This window comes from Triturus cristatus, chromosome 3_1 (genome assembly GCF_964204655.1).
Source record: "Triturus cristatus chromosome 3_1, aTriCri1.1, whole genome shotgun sequence".
Classification (NCBI taxonomy): domain Eukaryota; kingdom Metazoa; phylum Chordata; class Amphibia; order Caudata; family Salamandridae; genus Triturus; species Triturus cristatus.
In genome coordinates, this window is record NC_140583.1 from 813,508,000 (window position 1) to 813,527,145 (window position 19,146).

At 44.7% G+C, this 19,146-nt stretch overlaps 1 protein-coding gene across 6 annotated transcripts in view; it reads right to left on the reverse strand.

Moving 5' to 3' along the window:
* The window catches only part of DIP2A (DIP2 acetate--CoA ligase A), an 879,263-nt gene that overhangs the window by 463,739 nt on the left and 396,378 nt on the right, over positions 1–19,146 (reverse strand). For all 6 annotated transcript variants that reach the window (XM_085645155.1, XM_085645153.1, XM_085645151.1 and 3 more), the window contains one exon: positions 18,393–18,502. In XM_085645155.1, the coding sequence (XP_085501281.1) occupies positions 18,393–18,502 (110 nt within the window). The remainder of the gene's footprint in view (positions 1–18,392; positions 18,503–19,146) is intronic.

Consider the following 19,146-nt stretch of genomic DNA (forward strand, 5'->3'; position numbering starts at 1 on the left):
CAGGGTGTGGGGGAGAAGACCTTTGGAGGGGCGCAGATGAGAAAACCAAGAAGGGGCACATTGGAGAAGATCAAGGGGAGTTCTGGGGAGAAGACCATGGGGGTTTTCGTGAAAGACAAAAGCTGAACTCAAAATTCTGTCTCTTGGAACTTCACTTGATAACGGAGTCTTTAAAAATTAGAAGATATTTCAACTTTATCGACCTTGCGCTTCCGTCATGCTAAGTCAATGGAACAAGGAGAGTATAATCTATACAGAAAAATGTAAAGGACTGCACTATACTGGAGCTCCCACAGCTGAATGAATATATTACCCATGTAGCAAGACTAAAACAACTAAAGAGGAAAATTCAGCCTGACAAATCAAAATATGCTGAAACCATCAGACTCCTATTTGCTAGAAATAATCTTAACTGACTACTAGTCTACTTGAAGGAAATGACAGACCATGTGTATTTAGTATAGGCATTATGTAGCACAACTTGTTACACCTCCATGAGTACTGTGGGTGCTGGATTCAAGTGAGCAGTCTTCTCAATCGCTTAAGCACACGCCTCATTTTGATGGAGCTCATTCTCCCACAAGATGCAATGCTAGCTGAACAACTGAACCAGGAAAGTGATCTAAGCACAACATGCTAACTTTTAAATGGAGCAATAATCACTGCACAGGGAAAACCCCTATTCTGATCTTGTTCCAACTGATAAACTAATTGAGTCAGGTAACGTTATGTGTCCACTATTACTTACATCAAAAGACAAACAAGAGTAAGATAACATATATAACATAAGAGAAAATTCAAAGGGAAACAAAATAGCAACAGGTGTTCATTGGGAGGCTGAAGTGATGGAAACAAGCTCAGGGTCTTGTGTGCTTTTAATGCACATTTTCAGGATGCAAAAATGCGAAAAAGTGTAAAACAGGGTCAGAGAAGATGTGAGAGGGACATACATCTCAAGTTGATCTCCAAGAATTTTCTGAACAATATTAAAGACCAGTGATAGGAGGCAAGTTTGAGCAGCTCCTTATACAGTAGTCAGTTTCAGCTAGCTCTTAGGAAGGCCAGAGGTTACCAAACCGAAATGACGAGGAACAGTTCATGAATATAAAAACAAACCTGCTGTCAAAGACATGCAACTAGTCACTAGAGTGTACGACCAAAAGTGAAAAGCATAGCTCTAGGTACAAGAGTCCTATCGAGACAGGAACTGTATATGTGGACAAAGAAATAATCTGATGAAGAGACTCTACAATATTAGCCTACTACTTGCCAAAGTAGGATGATGATAACAAAACAGAAAGTAGAGTGTTGAATAATGTCTTCTCCAGTGACAAAAAGGACTCTTAGTCTCTTTCTGAGTTTCATAAGAGGAGTTTTGTCAGATTTTCTGAAACGGTTAACCTTGTAGAACTATTCGGGCTTTCCAATCATCTGGTACCTTGGAGTAATGCATTCAATGGAGGCGTAAAGTAAGACTTAAATCCGACTGTAACTTCACAGTGCAAGCAGAGGGGTGGTTATGTAGACAAGTAACAGTGAAAATCTCGGGACATAGTGTGCAGATTTTTCTACAAACCTGGCTCATAATATATAGATCACCCTTGTGGCAATATCCTTTCCTTTCATTAATGTATCTTTCAGCAACAAATAAATTTTTACCAAAATGAATGCAACCCACACCAAATTATGGAGAGCAGGTTTAAACGAAAGCATGCACCCATCTCAGACAGTCTCTTTACAGTCCATTAATGCATGACAGAATTAATCCAGTGACTCTCCGCTTTCTTTGCAGCTCTGCTACAGATATATGTCTGCATTGTCTACATCACTTAAACTGCTTTAATACTGTGTGTAGGAAGGTGGATATCTGACTATGGTTACCCCCAACTTTTTGCCTAGTGTCTAGCTGGTTTTTCGACTTAGTTGGCCTGAGATCCTGCCATTCAGGGTCTCAGGCTGTCTGCTCTCTCTTTAAAATGGACTCCATGTACCCTAGGTACATTCCCAATTGGTAAGGATCACCTTATTGGACCCTGTACAGTGTACCCTAGGTACCCAGGGCATAGGTGTACCCTAGGCCTCCCAGGGGCTGCAGCATGTATTATGCCACCCCTGGTCTGGCCTTCCAATCAGACACAACTGGCTGATCACTCAGCTGGGGCAAGGTCGTGTAATCACCCCTTGCTTAGATATAGTATGCCTATATCTACCCTTATATATAGACACATGTGTACCTATCAGTCACTCCTATGGCAGGCCTTAACAATCCTGGAGGCAGAGTGCTTGGTAACATGTGAGATGGTGCTCTAGCATGAGCTGAGCCTGTCTGCAGCTTTCGGAACCAAGTCCTTATAGCTGTTCTATGATATAGCCTACCATATACTCTTAAAGTACCTTATAATCTTAGACGGTTATGGTAACTATGGTTTGGCTTTATCAAAACATGTCGTGTAAGGTGTCTAACACTGTGGAATAATACCCCCATGCCATTTCTGGACATGAGGATATTATTCCCCCCTTCTAGAGGGAAAGACATGTTAAAATCATACTTCACTGTTAGCCTCTGACCAAAGCCTCAGCATCACAAAATGGATGCTGCTGCCACGACACAAGTCTGACCTCCTGCAGCTGGGAGTGATCCCAGCCAGGGAGGCCTGGACAATAGGTTTCCTGCTTGGGGAGGTGCTAGCACCTCCCCAGACAGCCTTTAGTGTATTGGAGCAGGATGGGCTGAAAGGAATGAGACATGCCTGGGGCACACAAGGTGTTCCTTTCATAGTCCAGTTCAAACCGGCGCTGGGGCACTCCAGCCCCAGCTCTGGCGCGAAACTGGACAAAGGGAAGTGGGTGTAACCACCCCCTCCCAGGTCCCACCCATAAGGCGTGACCTAGCAGGTATCCCAGCCCCCCAGATTAGTATAAGAGTGGGAGTTGGGCCTCAAGACTTTAGATTATCCTGAACCTGCAACTTGAACAGAAACTCTGGACCTTCGACATTCGACGAAAGAAGAAGACTGAAGAATCTCCCTTGTGGCCAAGGAGTGGCTACCCTGTGCAAACAGGCACCATCAAGAGACTACCCTTTGCTTTGCCCACGTTCTACGAGGAACCGACTGCAGAGCCCGACCAGAGCCTTGACTTCCAGACTTCTCCGACCCTGATCCACATCCACAGCAAAGCTGAGATCCGTGGAGGCGACGAGAGACGTGGGACCAGCTACCTGGGAAAAGTGGCTAGTAACTTAAAGCGCAGCTTCTGAGGCACCCTCGAAGTTGTGCACCGGGGATTGAGAAGCCCCAACCCCAAGCACCATCTGCATCGAAGATCAGCCCCCCACACTCCACGAGTCCTGCGTGGGGCCCTTCTGCATTTTCCTGCTTGCCGCGTCTGTCCGGTTGCTTGCCCGCTGGCTAGTGGCCTTTGTGACGACGCACCCTGAAATCTTCTGCGCTGGTTTGGCTCCTCCAGACTGGCTCCCGCTTCTCTGCAAAGAAGAAGCACCCCAGACCTTCCTGGTCTGCACCAGAAGCAAGTCCTCCGTTCTTCGTGGGTTCCGCTTGCCAAGGCTTGGTGAGTCCTAGTCCAACTTCGACGCCGCCGACAGCAAGAGCCTTCGTGGGACAGCTCGCCTCCTGGTCCTGGTCGTCCTCGACGCTTCCTGGTCCTCCTGGCAGCAGCGACAAGCTTCACCTTCACCTGCAATCTTCACGACATCGCCTGGTTCCTTCCTGGTTCCACGTGGTCACTAGCTAGTGACCTTGACTCTGTCCCTTCTGCTTGCAGGTCTCCTCTCTTCTTGATCCCAGCCTTGGGATCCACCGGACACTCTTCACTGACTGCCTGTCAGCATCTTTCTTCAGGCATCCATAGGAGTCGACGACGAAAACCGACGCATCTTCACCCCTATGCACCCGCAGCCTGTGGGCTAGGTAACTTGGGTACTCCGGTGCTCATCAGGATAGTGACTATCCTAGTGTCTAGTTTTCCAGTGTCAACTTCCTAGCTACGCCGGAAGTGTCCTAAATCTACCGTTTTCTAAACTGTACTATTGCTAGTGACTTTTACGCATTACGTGTGAGTGTTTCCACTCTGCACACGAATCCCGTGGGCCTCCCACTTCCTAACTAACGCTAGTGTAGTGTAGCCCCAGCGATTCCCTAGGCCTAGGCCTATTCTATTTCCGTGACAGTGGTCCTTATACCACTTACTTAGTATATGGTTTGCGTGGCCCCTAGGGCCTAACTGTATTACTTACCTGTGTGACTTAATGTGTGCTTGAATAAGACTGTGTTGTACTTACCTCTAATCTCATAAAGAGTGCTGAGGGTTTGACTAGAATAAATACACTTTATTTTATATATATATCTGTTGTGGTGTCCTTTCATTTGGTATTCAAGGGATTATATATGGTATCACAGCTGGCTTCACATGCCATTCAGAGTTTAGCCTAAGACTGCTCTTGTCCATGCTACCACTAGGATAGCTGGTCTATAAGGTTGACTTTACAACCAATCACCATAAGGGTATTTGGACTGATATAAGGTGTACACTAGAACTAGTGACATCATACATCAGGCCAACTTCTCACACTGTATATACTGGTCTAATATTTGGCCTGCTTAGTCATGTTGTAGGGATAATGATTTGTGCATTTAATATTGGTCTTGAGTGAATAATTTTGGTATACAAGAGATTTGACTCGTACAAGAGCTTTATTGAGATTTGGAAGTGGGTGCTGATGCTCTAACCGATCTGGGCTGTCACAAGGCTCTCGCTTCATGCAGAAGCACCATATTCCCAGGAAGTAAAATGCCATGTGGCCAGACATCTGGTAATCAGAGCCCGAAACCATAGGTGTATGACTGTAGGACCAGGGAGGCTGTCTTGTGTTTCCTAGGTGGCGCTTTCGACCAAGAGTGGTTGTATTTTCTGGTTCTCAATGCTTTCTCCTAATTAAAAGGTGGACTGGTACTCAGTTATAAATAATGAGGCCCTGAGTCACTGGAACTTTTCAAATATTTAGCTCTGAATTGCAGTTTGTATACATTTACTTTCATGAGTCCTATTTCCAATATTTCATTTGTTTGTTTCACAGTTTTTTCTTCTTTGAAAGTCTAATGTTTTTGCCCTTGGTGTACAAAATAGGAATTGGGGGCTTTGAATGTCTTTATGTACAAGTATTATTTCCTGTGTTTACTCTTCTTCAATTACTGTACCGTCTTTTGATGAAGAGAGTTGCTGCGGATTCAAAAATGATAGACTGCAGTCCAGCAGACCGATAATGTAAGGTACGTACGTTGATCTTGAGCTGTATGCTTGAAGTGTTTTCCCTACCCCGTCGAACTCGCTAGGGATAAGGGCCTAAGGGCCAGGTACTAGTAACAATGATATCAAAAGGGTTATGGGGGCTTCATTAGGTGATACGGTCGGCATGGCAGTCTGGGAGGATTTGGGACTTAGTCATTAAAGAATGGATTTTATTTGAAATTAAATGTTAATTGGCACAGTCTACCAGTAGGACTAGGTTGGGACTATCTCAACAGCAAGAGAGGATGGCTCATACGGTGAAAGGTGAACAATGATCATTTAATTACGGCAGTGTAGATGTACTGAACACTCAAGGTAGGACATCTGAAAACAGCCTCACCCGATTCCAGTGGGCAATTGTTTTTTTCATACAGTCTTGGATCCCAGAAAGAGGGGAACTTTGATAGAAGCTATTAAGAACATGGCTTCTGACTATTTTAGAAATTTCAATGGATTTTCAGGGCTGTATATACTACAAAGTGAACCTTCTGCAGAATCCCAGGAAGCCACTGCATTCATTAATAGTATGTTTGGTTTCATGTCTCTATGGGAATTCTATGTCTTTCACAGGAGGCTCAGACCCTCATCAGAGACCGCTGGGCCCTAGAGAAGTCCGAGTGCATGGTCAGCATGGGCTCAAATGCATAGCTTGCATCTGGAACAAGCAGTGCATTTAACTTTGGTCAATGTAGTGAACAGGATACATTTATCTGCTGAGCAGACAAAGGGTGGAATGGTACTGTGGAAAAAGTATAGCTACAGGTCAGCTATTTCATCACCCTTGTAGTGAGTTCTCTCTGAATACGTACAGGCATTGTTAAGTTAGCATAACCACGTTAGATGTTAGAAAGCCATCTTTTTGCTTTTGCACACGGCACTGCGTTTACATGTTATTTCTTAAAACAAACTGCTGACTCGAGACTTGCTTCACACAAGAGCAATCTGTTGTTACCATCCCAAGCTCTGCGCAGCGACCTTGGTCTGTACATGGTGTGACAAACAGTCTGGGTTATTACACAATGCATGTTTTTCACTCTAGGTTGATCGGCCCACTATTTAGCCATAACACACGCGCAGCTGCAAATGCCTGAAAATTAGTGCTTTTAGTATCACAGACATCATGTTTATTATTCAGACCGAAGACGAGCCTTCCTGCGAGAAGTCTCCTGATGCTCCTGTGATGTGATTTCACTAAGCTGATCTTTGAGGTATGGGGTCCCCTATTCAAGCCTAAGAGACCTTCTATTAGCATAATAATAATATTAGCTTCTTAGTAAAGGGAAGGTGGTAGTATCCACTGTCATTATAATATGATCACCCCTTTTATATTCTATGGTATTGTAACTATGTTGCTGGTTTTGATATTAATCATTTGTCTGCTTGTATTAGCCAAAGTACTGCATCTTAGGACACGTGGTCTATAAAAATAAACCCCTTTTATTTACAACGTGTCTCTGTTGATTATTGTTGTGGACTGATGTGAGAATAATATACGAATAGGTATCTTCGATTCCCACCATTCCTGAGTATGTACTGAGTCGCTTGTTCTGGGTTGTCTATTCATTGGGACCGCCGAGCTAAACCTCGGATAACGAATGGGACACTTATGCTAGCCGGATACTGGGTTCTGGGTTCTGAGGTGAGTTTCTGGTACACCACAATTCACTGAGGTCCTGGGGTTCTTCGCATAGTTCTGTGTATCAGCAGAATCCCTGCAACATGGCACCTAACGTTTGGTCTATGAGTTGAAACGCCTTAGTAGTGCTTACATTTAGTCCACAGCACCCTCATTCTTGTTTCCGGATAACAAGTCTGACGGATTTAAACCTACCTAGTTCTATTGATATAGGTTCTTTCAAGCTTGATCATTAAAAAGGTTATTGAACCCTTGTGCTACTAAATTCTTGAAGTATAGCTTGTCCTTATGGCAGTAGACATTGCGGCGCACAGCCGTGCAGCTCTGAAACGTCATTTGACGCAGTATGGGGTGCCGGACACGGGCATGGACGTCATCTTTGTGGTGGGAGCCGATGCGGCTCACCCGTTTGAGTTGTTCTATTCCTGGGTGACGATTCCGGCAGTCAGTGGGGATGACGATACCTTTCATTCTTACACTGCTACTGCCGTGCCTGCTAACTATGCGCCGTATAGGACACAGGAGATACCAATATCTGCTTGGCAACATCAGATTTGGTTTAATGGCGCCCTCCCCCATGTGGTTATACCGCCGAGAATGGGCCCTTTATCAATTGCAGGGGCCACTTGGCCGGTACTAGCCGGATTTACGCCTCATCCCCGTTACCTCACGGTGACGGTGGCTGAATTGCGTGTACTACACACTGCCCTTATATCAGTATATAGGGCGTTGGTGCAGTATGTGTCGCGCACTGTACAGGCGGGGGCGCCTGTTAGTGCGGGACAACCTAGTGATCGTCACGCGGTGGTCATTAGTCCTGTTATGGTCAATTCTGTTGTGGGCAAGCGCCCCCTCACAAGGGATGATTATCCTTTTTGGCTTGCTGAAAAATTTGACCAAATAGAGGCGGTTTATCCGCATACAACTCCTGTGGAAAAACACAGGATCCTCACCATTAGTTTGCCTAAAGACTTAGTTCCCCATATAGATGATTGTGTATCCTGGGGTAAGATTTTTGCTGCGACGTACGCGCAGTGCTTCGGCACTCCGTCTATGTTACAGCTGCCCTCCATAATTAAACAGGTTCAAGAGGACCATGGAGCGGAGTCTGCGATAGAATTGGGGATGCGGCTCCTCGGAGATTTTGGCCTGGTGGCTACCATGATAATGGGAAACCTTAAGGGTGATGCGTTGCACTTTCAGGTTCGTAATGAACTGAAGAAAGCTGCTGAAGAGGACAAGCCGCAGGAATTTGCAAAAATAATTTCAGAAGCATATCGCGATTTGGGTCGTAGCTCTTTAGGAGTTAAGCCTGTGATCAAGAATCCCGATTCTAAGCAGCAGGGTAAGGCAGAAACTTTTGGTAAGGATGGTCGGCCAATTTTTCCAAAACAACCTTGGCGGACTAAACAACAGGGAAAGCAGCAGCAGAAACAGGGCTCTCGGCCTGCCTCTCCCGTTCAGTCAAGTAGTGAACGCACTTATGATCTGCGAGATCGTGCTACTATTAAGTCTCCTGATAGATTTCAGGTTTCTGAACCGCGCTCTCCTCGTTCTTCACAGGAAACATCGGCTACACAGTCTGGTGGCGGAGGCGGTGGCAAAGGTCGGGGTGCTCCACAACAGCGTGACCAACCCCGACAGACTGAGGGTAAAGGCAAGCAGGACGAGTTTGCTCGACAAAGACCCCCGTTTCAGAAGAAGAAAGTGGCGGCTCTGACGGCAAAATATGCCTCAGATAGTGCAGACACAGCTTCAGAACCGGACATGGGCGCTGACGCTACTGGACAGCGCGGCAGAAATTACCATAGTCCGTCAAGCTCTGCGTCCATTTCTGGCGGCTACAGCAACTGATGTATTGGTTACTGTTGAAACAGCTGATACCAGAGTGGCTCCCCCTGATAGACTTTATGAAATAGTCTTATTAATAGAGGGTGACATACAACGAACTATAAAAGGGATTTTTTGGGATAATCTGACCACCACCTATGATATCCTCCTAGCGGAGGCAGATTGGCCCCCAGCCTTCATTTTGGAAGCTCCTAGAGGGGAGGAGAAAATCCTCCCGTCCTTTGCGCACACGGTGCCTAAGGACCAAGCTGCAATGTACGCTGGTGAGTGGGCGCTGGCGCTTGCGCCAGCGGTGTATCGTACTCAGGTGGGTTGGGACCGGTTGTCCCCCTGCCATGAGATTCCATTGCGGTCTATGCCCCAGCCACAGCCCCAATATCCCATGCGTGGTGAAGCTAGACCTCACGTCGCGGCGATCCTTGAACAATTGGAATATCAGGGTGTAATTGAAACATGTGTGTCCCCTATGAATAACCCTTTATTCACTGTAACGAAGCCTGACGGCTCGTACCGTTTAGTTTTGGATTACCGGCACCTAAACTCCCATTGCCGGACCTGCGCGGTACAAAATACACATAGCTCGGCTCTAGTCGACAGTCTCGTGCGTAAACGGTTTAAAACGACACTTGACATTTCCAATGGCTTTTTTAGCCATAACCTGTCCACACTGAGTAGCCAGTGGACAGCGTTTACTTCGGGCGGAAAACAAAAACAGTTTACGAGATTAGCCATGGGCTACAAAAATAGCCCTGGCGTCTTTTCCGCTCGCGTGGTTTCTCTCTTAGAAAGAATAGACCCCGAGGCATACTCCTATGTTGACGATATCTACCTCACGGATGACGAGCTGTTGCCGCATCTGTCTCGAGTCGACAATATTGTAGTGAGTTTTGCTGACTATGGCTACAAATTCAATTTTGCGAAGTCTCACATCGCGGAATATACAGTGTTGTTTTTGGGCTACGAACTCAATAATGAAGGTAAGGGGTTAGCTCCCCACTTTCTGGAGAAGTGCGCATGCTTGAGTGCGCCAACGACACTAAAGAAATTACAATCTCTGCTGGGTTTCCTGAATTTCGGCCGTACGTACATTCCTGATTATGCCCAGCGTATCAAGCCGCTTTACGCCTTGGTACAACCCACATTTTCGAAGTCTAGCTGGCAGCTGGAACATTCTAAAATTTTACAGTCTTTACAGGCTGACCTTCTTGCTTCACAATATTTGCTGACACGTGATAACCGCACCAACCTGGTAATAAGAATAGTGCCAGGCGCCGTGGGTTTCACGTATTTGACGTTTAATGAGGGCGATACAGTCCCCATTGCGTACAAATCCCACTTGTACACCTCTGCTGAATTACGTTTTTCCGCGGTCGAAAAAGTTCTGACTGCTGTACAGATGGCGATCCTTAAAGAACGCGCACTGTCACATGGGAAACAGATTCTGGTTGTAACACCCTATCCCGCCTTAGAAGCGGTGACAAAGGCAAGTGTACCAAATTCTAAAGCTTTGCATCCTCGGTGGATACAATGGGCCACGACACTGACGTCGCCAGACGTCACCTACATCTTTGATGCCTCATTACAGACTCAAGAGTTCTTGCAGTATGAATTCGTTCATCCGGCTCCTCTGTCTTTGCGCCCGCTCGAAGAATACCATTGTGTCATATACACTGACGGGTCTGCGCAGCCCGCAATTGGATCAAAGCACGCCTACTCAGCGGCTTGCGCAATTGTCGTAGGTACTTTCGTAAATGGTGAATTCCAATCTGATGCAGTGCATACGCAGTCATTGGGCGATTGTACCGCGCAATTGGCGGAGCTTCGGGCTCTAGTGCTTGCACTGGAGTTTGCTGATCCCCGAGTCACTACTCTAATTGTGAGTGATTCTTTCTACTGTGTCCAGTCCTATAATGACAATTTACACTTCTGGTCTCAGAATGATTATCGAGACACAAAAGGTGGCACAATTAAGCATAAAACGCTTTGGGTTCGAGTGGCAGACTTTAAAGAACGTCTCCCACTCGTGAATGTAATTCACACTCTTGGTCACCAACGACTTGGTGTCCATGCTGTCGGCAACAGCTTGGCTGACGAGGCAGCAAAAACAGCAGTGGCTACATACTTAGTGGCAGCAGTAACCAGATCAAAGAGTAAGATTGATGATGACATCTTGGCAGCTATTGCTGCTACAGAAAAGGAAGGCGTTTACCCGAAGGGTTTTCCTTCTCGTTACATTTACCGTTTAAGTCCTGATAATGTCCCATTAGTGAGGATTAACGACGTTGGTGACAGAATTATTCCCAACGCGGACTGCAGACCCGCACTGATTCTGGCTGCTCATGAGGGGTTGGCGTCAGCCCACGCCGGAGTGTCAGCCACAATATCTCTGCTACAACAACGTTACTGGTGGTTTGGTTTATATAAACAAGCGCGCGCTTATGTTCTTGATTGTGACATTTGCCAACAGATTAAACCTTCTACTGTTGCGCGCCCATCACAAACACAGTTGTACATATCCAATAAACCATTTGGTTGTGTTTATTTGGATCACTGCGGTCCTTTTTCTTCTGATACTGCGTACAAGTACATCTTGGTTGCAGTGGATTCGTGCACACGTTTTCTGTGGGTATGGCCACAAAGGAGTGCTGACTCGCGGACTGTCATCAGAGATTTGCGTGTCTTTGTGGGAACTTTTGCGTGTGGTACCTTCCATTCTGATCAGGGCCCTGCGTTCGCCTCTAAGGCTTACAAGGAGGCTATGAGAAATTTGGGGGTCCTAGTCAAATTTTCGTCCCCCTACCGACCTGAGGGTAATAGTGTGGTGGAGCGAATGAACCGTGACTTAAAGCAATCATTGACAGCCCGTGTTTTAGGCACAGGCCGGAACTGGCTAGCCCATTTGTATAACGTTCAACGTGCACTTAATAATCTCCCTAGAAGGTCTCTGGGTGGGCGGACCCCGTACATGATGCTCTTCGGAATCAGAATGTTTGTACCAGACCTTGATGGTCTAGACATGGCGGCGTCGACCGCACCCTTTGACGTAGATGATCACTGTGCTGTTTTACAGACTCTACAAGAAGCCAGAGACACTCTATCGAAGGAACACTTGCCCTCCACATCTGAAGTTGAAGTTCAGGTTCCGGTAGTCGGCTGGCTACCCCGAGTTGGAGATCTGGTCCGTGAGAAGGTGGAGAACAAGAAGGAGTTCGGCCCCTCTTATCGTGCACCAGTTCCAGTGCTTGGAGTGCAGGGAACAAGAACAGTCATATTACCTCCACTTCCTGGTCGCAAAGAGAACAGGTACATCTCTATTGACAATGTCAAACTTCAGCGAGTGGCCGATACTTCTTAGCATGACTCCAGCAGTTTCATGCCAGACGATGCAAAGAAATTCAATGTTGACTCTTGCTTCTAACACCTTGCCTGATGTTGCCATCGAGATGCAATCGGTTACTGATCCCTTGTTGATACCATCGGCTGGTGGTTTGCCCGAAGAGACTGAGTATGCTTATCCTACACGTGGTCCCTCGCCTGTTTTACAATCTACGGCGCTTGGACAGTCCCGTTTCTCCTTTGACACTAACTCGTTGCCCTCAAGCCCCCCATCGAACGTTGCTGTTTTTTTCTGCTGGTTTAAGAGACATTTTTTGATTGCCCCTTGGACATACATTTGGCTGTTGCTTTTCAGTATCTTTTTGTTTATGTCCATTGGGTTCGTGATAGTTTTTTTCCGTCTTGTGGATGGCCACTATCTGACTGAGAGATCGACAATTAGACTTATCAATGGAACTTTGGCCCCCCACTCCTCGTCCCACATCATGAAGAGGGACCAGACTTTTGTGAATATTACTGCCTGGCCCGTCTTGGATGGAATCGCATGGGATGCTGTTAAATTCCAAATTCATGGGCCTACAGAGGTCATTAATGTACCTAATGTATTTCGTGTTTCTATGGGTGATGTGGTTAGGCAGAACATACGTTCTGATGATTGGGATGTACACGCCATTGAGTCACTGTTTTCTGATTTGAAATATTATGCCGCTTTTGATGCTGAAGATTTATACGAAAATGCGGCTAATTATGCGGAACAGTATTGTTTTCAACATTATGGCAATCATTTCCTGCATAAAGCAAATACATTTAGAAATTTTGTAAATTTTACCCAATGGGAACACTGTCCTACTCCCGAATTCGGAAGTTCACAAACACTAGTTAACAAGTATTCATATTTTACCGATTTCAGTGTTTCCAACCCGGCAGCGTTTTATTTTAAGGTGCTGCCTGAGTCTGCCGCAAAGGTTAGACTGACACACACAAAGTTACTTTATTCCAAGTCCTTTATGGACGAGTTGTCAATCAAAGGTTATGATGTATGGAAGGCTACTATTGATCTAAAGTCGGTTTGGGGTTCCAAGCCGTGGCAGGTACAGGGTACAGAGGCTTTACATCGTGCCTGTCTTATACCAAATCATATTTTATTTTTGAATTCATCCATCTTCCAAACCACCTGTTTTGGATTGGCCACTTCTAAACAATTAAAATCACCTTCTGTGCCGGATCTGGGCGCTTATCCCAATTGGGATAACCACACAGATCTGTCCCTTGCTGCTTTGCACTCCTTAGTTTCAAATACATCTTTCAATATTTCGAAAGTTAATAGTGAGGGTTGGTTAATTTGGCAAAGCAGTTCAGATATCTGTCAACGACGTTTTCTGGGACTGAAACCGGGGTATACTCAGGAACGCGTAGACCCTCGGTTTGAGTCGTCACATACTGTAACTACATACTCTGTGGGTAAGTTATGTCAATCTTGGCTGCGACATTCCACTTTGGCGTCTGTCAAAGTTCATTTATCACAATTACATGACAAAATAGATTTGAATGATTTTGTTAAGGGTCCTGTGGGTGGCAGAACCAAGAGGTGGGCGTATGCTATTTACAACGAAGTCTGGAAGTTGTCACAGATTGAGGCGGCTTCCAGATTGAGGGCTATTGACCAAGCCAACATGGAAAAGGTTTTAGCCGTTATAGATAACAGCATTAGCACTCTCTCTTCTAGGATTTATACATTAGATAATATTGTTTCATCAGTAGTTGATATTGTGCATGATGATATGTCTGTGTTATATCATGGTCAAAACCAGTTGCGTTCTGTTATGCAGTTTGCTTGGACATTACAGACTTTAAAGGCAGGGAGAGTCCCTTGGGACTATCTTAACACTACATCGTTATTCCTTCCCTTTAACCTTACTGACAAGCAGCGATTTATGTCCATGAAGGATGCTACATATTCATTGTTACATATTGAAAAATTAGAACCATTGCCTTTTTCTGTAGCGGAGATCAATTCGGCTACGTGGTTAGTCCACGGATTGATAACTCTCCCTTTTGCGCTTTTTAAGTTTACGTCTTGTATGAAACATTATGCTTTGGGTAGATATGAACCGCTGGGCACCGCTTTCATACATGAGGTTTGGTCCCTCCCCTTTACGTATAGATGTACTAGGGACGGGACTGAGGTTTATTTGAAGGGCGAGGAATGTACCACATCACCTGACCATTCCTTGGTATGTAGGCACATTCAATTACACGGCGCATGCAATGTACAAGCACCGAATTTAGCATGCATCTTACGGGGTGTCCCAGTGCCTGTGATTACGCCTTCTTTCACACTGCTTGCTAACGGTAGTTATTTGATTTTGAATAGTGAAGCTTGCTGTGGGATGTTAGTGGGAATCCCGTATATTGTAACTGTCTCGCAGAAAGTGGTCTGCTGCAATAATGTTCTCTTTCCACCCCCGCATGGGCGGCTGGATGCTTCCATCTGGCCTTCAATTCCAACCTTGAAAGCAGAGTTCAACAAGTTGAGCAGAATAAGAGCCCTATTGTCCCAAAAAGAGGTGTCTTTGACTTCATCTCGTGAAACATTCGACCTTCACGTGGCTAATACGCGCACAGAGGTACAGGCGCTTCTGAATACTGACCTCCCCCTACATTTCGGCTCTTTGATCCAAACTATTTTCAATGCCTCGTCCACGACCGGCCTGGCTCATTTTTTTAAACTTGTGGGCTCGGGTCTCGTGACCTCTTTCCAAACTATTTTTGGTGTGGTTCCGGGCTTTTTTCATTCCCTTTTCTCGAGCATCTTTGGAGGTGTTCCGCTGCTTCTGGCGCTAGTGGCGGGTGTGCTGCTTTTCCTTTTCATCCTACGGAATGGCTGCTCCTTCTGTGCCGCACGTGCACCTGTCCCGCCTGCATCTTCTTCGAGATAGGATGCTGGACTTTTATGGAACTCTGCCATTGGCGACCTTAAGCCTGGCATATGGATTATCTTTCCGGTATTGCTACTTCACCTGCGTGCAGCCTGTGCTTCACTGCCTGGATTGTCCTTTTGAATGGCCTTTGGATTTGTGCTTGACCAGCCTGGTGGCTCCGGTGCCGGATTTCGATCGACTAATGAGGCCCTTAGTGTCTCACGAGTTGACCTGTTCTGGTGTCCGGATAATGGCTTGTGGAGCAGCACATGGGATCCTGGGTAATTGGGACATCTCTACGGCTGCCTACAACTTCTTGGCTATGAGCTATTTGGAGGAACATTCCGGGTGCCCTCTGATCGTGCTGGAAGCTCCGCTGATTGAAGAACACGTGTGTTCCTTTTCGTTGATGGATTGGATGGCTGAGACTTTCGCTGGCCCTGCAAATGATTTTTTGTTGGAAGCGGTTGCCACATATGCTGCCTATACATTCATGGATTGACTGAACTATCGTCCTTGGCGCATGTCGCTCCTGGACAGCACCCTGCCGCGGCATTTACCTTTTTTTTTTTTTTTTTGCTTTCTCCCTGATGGTTGTTTTGAGTTTTTTTTAATTGATTATATTTTTTTTCCGGACACCACAGTTTCCCCTTTTGCTTTTCAATTTTTTTCGTTTCAGACTTTAACTCATTCTGAACCTTTGGATTGGTTACGCCTTGTTCTGCTCTGACGAAACTGAACTCTGCGTTCTCTCTTTTCTTGCCTACTAAATAGTGCTTCGATCAAGGGGGCGTGTAGTGAGTTCTCTCTGAATACGTACAGGCATTGTTAAGTTAGCATAACCACGTTAGATGTTAGAAAGCCATCTTTTTGCTTTTGCACACGGCACTGCGTTTACATGTTATTTCTTAAAACAAACTGCTGACTCGAGACTTGCTTCACACAAGAGCAATCTGTTGTTACCATCCCAAGCTCTGCGCAGCGACCTTGGTCTGTACATGGTGTGACAAACAGTCTGGGTTATTACACAATGCATGTTTTTCACTCTAGGTTGATCGGCCCACTATTTAGCCATAACACACGCGCAGCTGCAAATGCCTGAAAATTAGTGCTTTTAGTATCACAGACATCATGTTTATTATTCAGACCGAAGACGAGCCTTCCTGCGAGAAGTCTCCTGATGCTCCTGTGATGTGATTTCACTAAGCTGATCTTTGAGGTATGGGGTCCCCTATTCAAGCCTAAGAGACCTTCTATTAGCATAATAATAATATTAGCTTCTTAGTAAAGGGAAGGTGGTAGTATCCACTGTCATTATAATATGATCACCCCTTTTATATTCTATGGTATTGTAACTATGTTGCTGGTTTTGATATTAATCATTTGTCTGCTTGTATTAGCCAAAGTACTGCATCTTAGGACACGTGGTCTATAAAAATAAACCCCTTTTATTTACAACGTGTCTCTGTTGATTATTGTTGTGGACTGATGTGAGAATAATATACGAATAGGTATCTTCGATTCCCACCATTCCTGAGTATGTACTGAGTCGCTTGTTCTGGGTTGTCTATTCATTGGGACCGCCGAGCTAAACCTCGGATAACGAATGGGACACTTATGCTAGCCGGATACTGGGTTCTGGGTTCTGAGGTGAGTTTCTGGTACACCACAATTCACTGAGGTCCTGGGGTTCTTCGCATAGTTCTGTGTATCAGCAGAATCCCTGCAACACCCTGAAATACATCAATAAGGGCCAGACCCGTGGCTGTGTAGACTCTTGTGAAGTAAAAAGACTAATCATGCAACTTAAATACTCAAGATATAACCAGTATGCTTTCAAATCTATGGAAGGATCACACAAAGGTAGTGTGCTACCTATTAAGTTTACAATGCTGTGTAAGAGTTTCAGATATCAGATCACTGGATATTTCATCCAGGTCTTTCTCACCTAAAAGTGTGTTATTTGCAATTTTCTGTTGGACACAGACAAACACCACAGAAGAAAGATCGTTTTTGGTGAACCTGAGCATCTGTCTAGTTCAGTGACCAAAGGTCCGACTGATGGAGATACATCTTCAGAGGAGCGAGTCACTGTTTTTCATCAGGCACCTATACATGCCAGTTTGTCCTCTGCCCTGGCCCAGTGGGTTCAGATAGGCAATGCAACAAGCAGGCACTGATGTATGAAGCTTTGGAATTCCTTCACCAATGAAAGCAATGACCTCAGACATGTGAGACCGAAGAAAGGACTGAACAGGAAAACATTTCAAGGTACCAAATTTTCGGACTATATTTTTTAAATAGATTGACAGATGGTCTTGGTAGCCATGATTTAGCATTGATCCAGCATTATGCACATATGTTTTTGAAAAAGGATAACGTTTTTCTCCACCATCATACAATAAAGGTATAGTATGAAGAAAATACAAATGGCATAAAGTGATTCTAGGATAAGAGTCAAAGTATGATGACAGGACAGCATTTTTCTGAACCCACCCAGGATTTTATTTGATTGCCGTTTCTATAGATAACCTGTTAAGAATTAAAAGAGCAAAGGGTTAGAGTATTTTTTTGTTTTCATAAAGCAAAGGGATTCTGGGAAACCAGCATGTACAGTTCAAATCAGTTAATTTATAAGTTTACAAAACAAGAGAAAAATGGGTGAAGGGGGCACAGGCAGATTCCGGTCATGGAAGGACAAACTAAGGAGACAAGCTGGAATTGTTAAATGACTAAGTTTACACACTCTCTTGTTTGATGAGAATTGTAGCCAGTGTGTGAAAGATTTCTGGTACTGAAAGATGTAGCAAAGACACAGACGCTTACTTTTCCTCCATGTATTTAAGAAAATGTAGGTTTTTTTGTATGCTGGTACTGAAATGTTTTATTATTCTAGCAGAAAGGTTCACATCGACCTCTGTGGGGATGTTTTGGGATAAATCTGGAAACATGTTGCACAAGAAAAATTTATTGAATCTCTGTGAATGCAAAAAGGGGGATTAATTTGAGAGAATTTTCACTGGAAATTGTGTGAGGTGATATCAATGAGCATGGTATGTTAAGTTATTTTGGAAGCACTAAAAACATTTATGGGTTAATTCTGAACATGCCTCATGGCTATACCCATTTTCCATACATGTGTTCCTTGAACATGGTGGCTATGAACTGTTTGAGGGTATAGCAAGTGAGTTTATTCTTTAAAAAAGTCTGCAAAAAGATGAGCATGAAGAAAAGGGAGGATGGATTTATTTGATTGCTAAATTTTAACCTGTTCAGGACAGAGTCACGATGCTGCTACAGGGAAAGTTTCTCACACGCAGCACAGCCAGCTCTGTGCTCACCTCAATGTATGCGATGTCATTGCTGGCATCTCGAATCGGGGGGTACCAGTCCTTGGGGGGCTTTGCGAGGTGTTTTCCATCAATCACAAACCAAACGAGACGGGGCCAACCTTATAACAAAAAAGAACAATAAGACACACCACACAGGGCCAACCTGAAACATAAGGACAAACAGAAATGCTTCACACAAATGTTTCCAATCACAGGAAACATACAATTATAGGATGAATGAAACTCTTACACATACATAATAATGCAAACCTCTAACACACATTCACGGATTAAAACCCTAGTCAAGCACAGTGACAAAAACGTGGAAGACATTTACAATTGTACAACCTGCAAATATATACAAAGAAACCTAATTCAAGCACTTAATTGTGGAAACCTCAACAAGATATAATTTTAAGTTTGAATAATACATCCCCAATTATCCCAAAGGAAGAGGACTACTTTTTACCTTTTTGGAAGAACAAAGATGGATTGTGCTGCTCGAATATTAGGGTTTTTAGGACAGAAATAGAGTAAAACCTTTGAAAAACAGATGTAAGCAACTCAGAAACAGCTGTTTTTAATTCTCACTTCAGCAATTTTCTGACGTAGCAACCGGTATGGGCTCAATTACTTCAGAGGACACAGTGGGAGAATACTTTGTTAAAAAGTGAATTAAGCACAGAGAACATTACTTTTCTTGTACAGATTGTATGATCCCCCCAAAATTGATCAAGTGAAGAAAAAAGAAGCAGATAAGAAA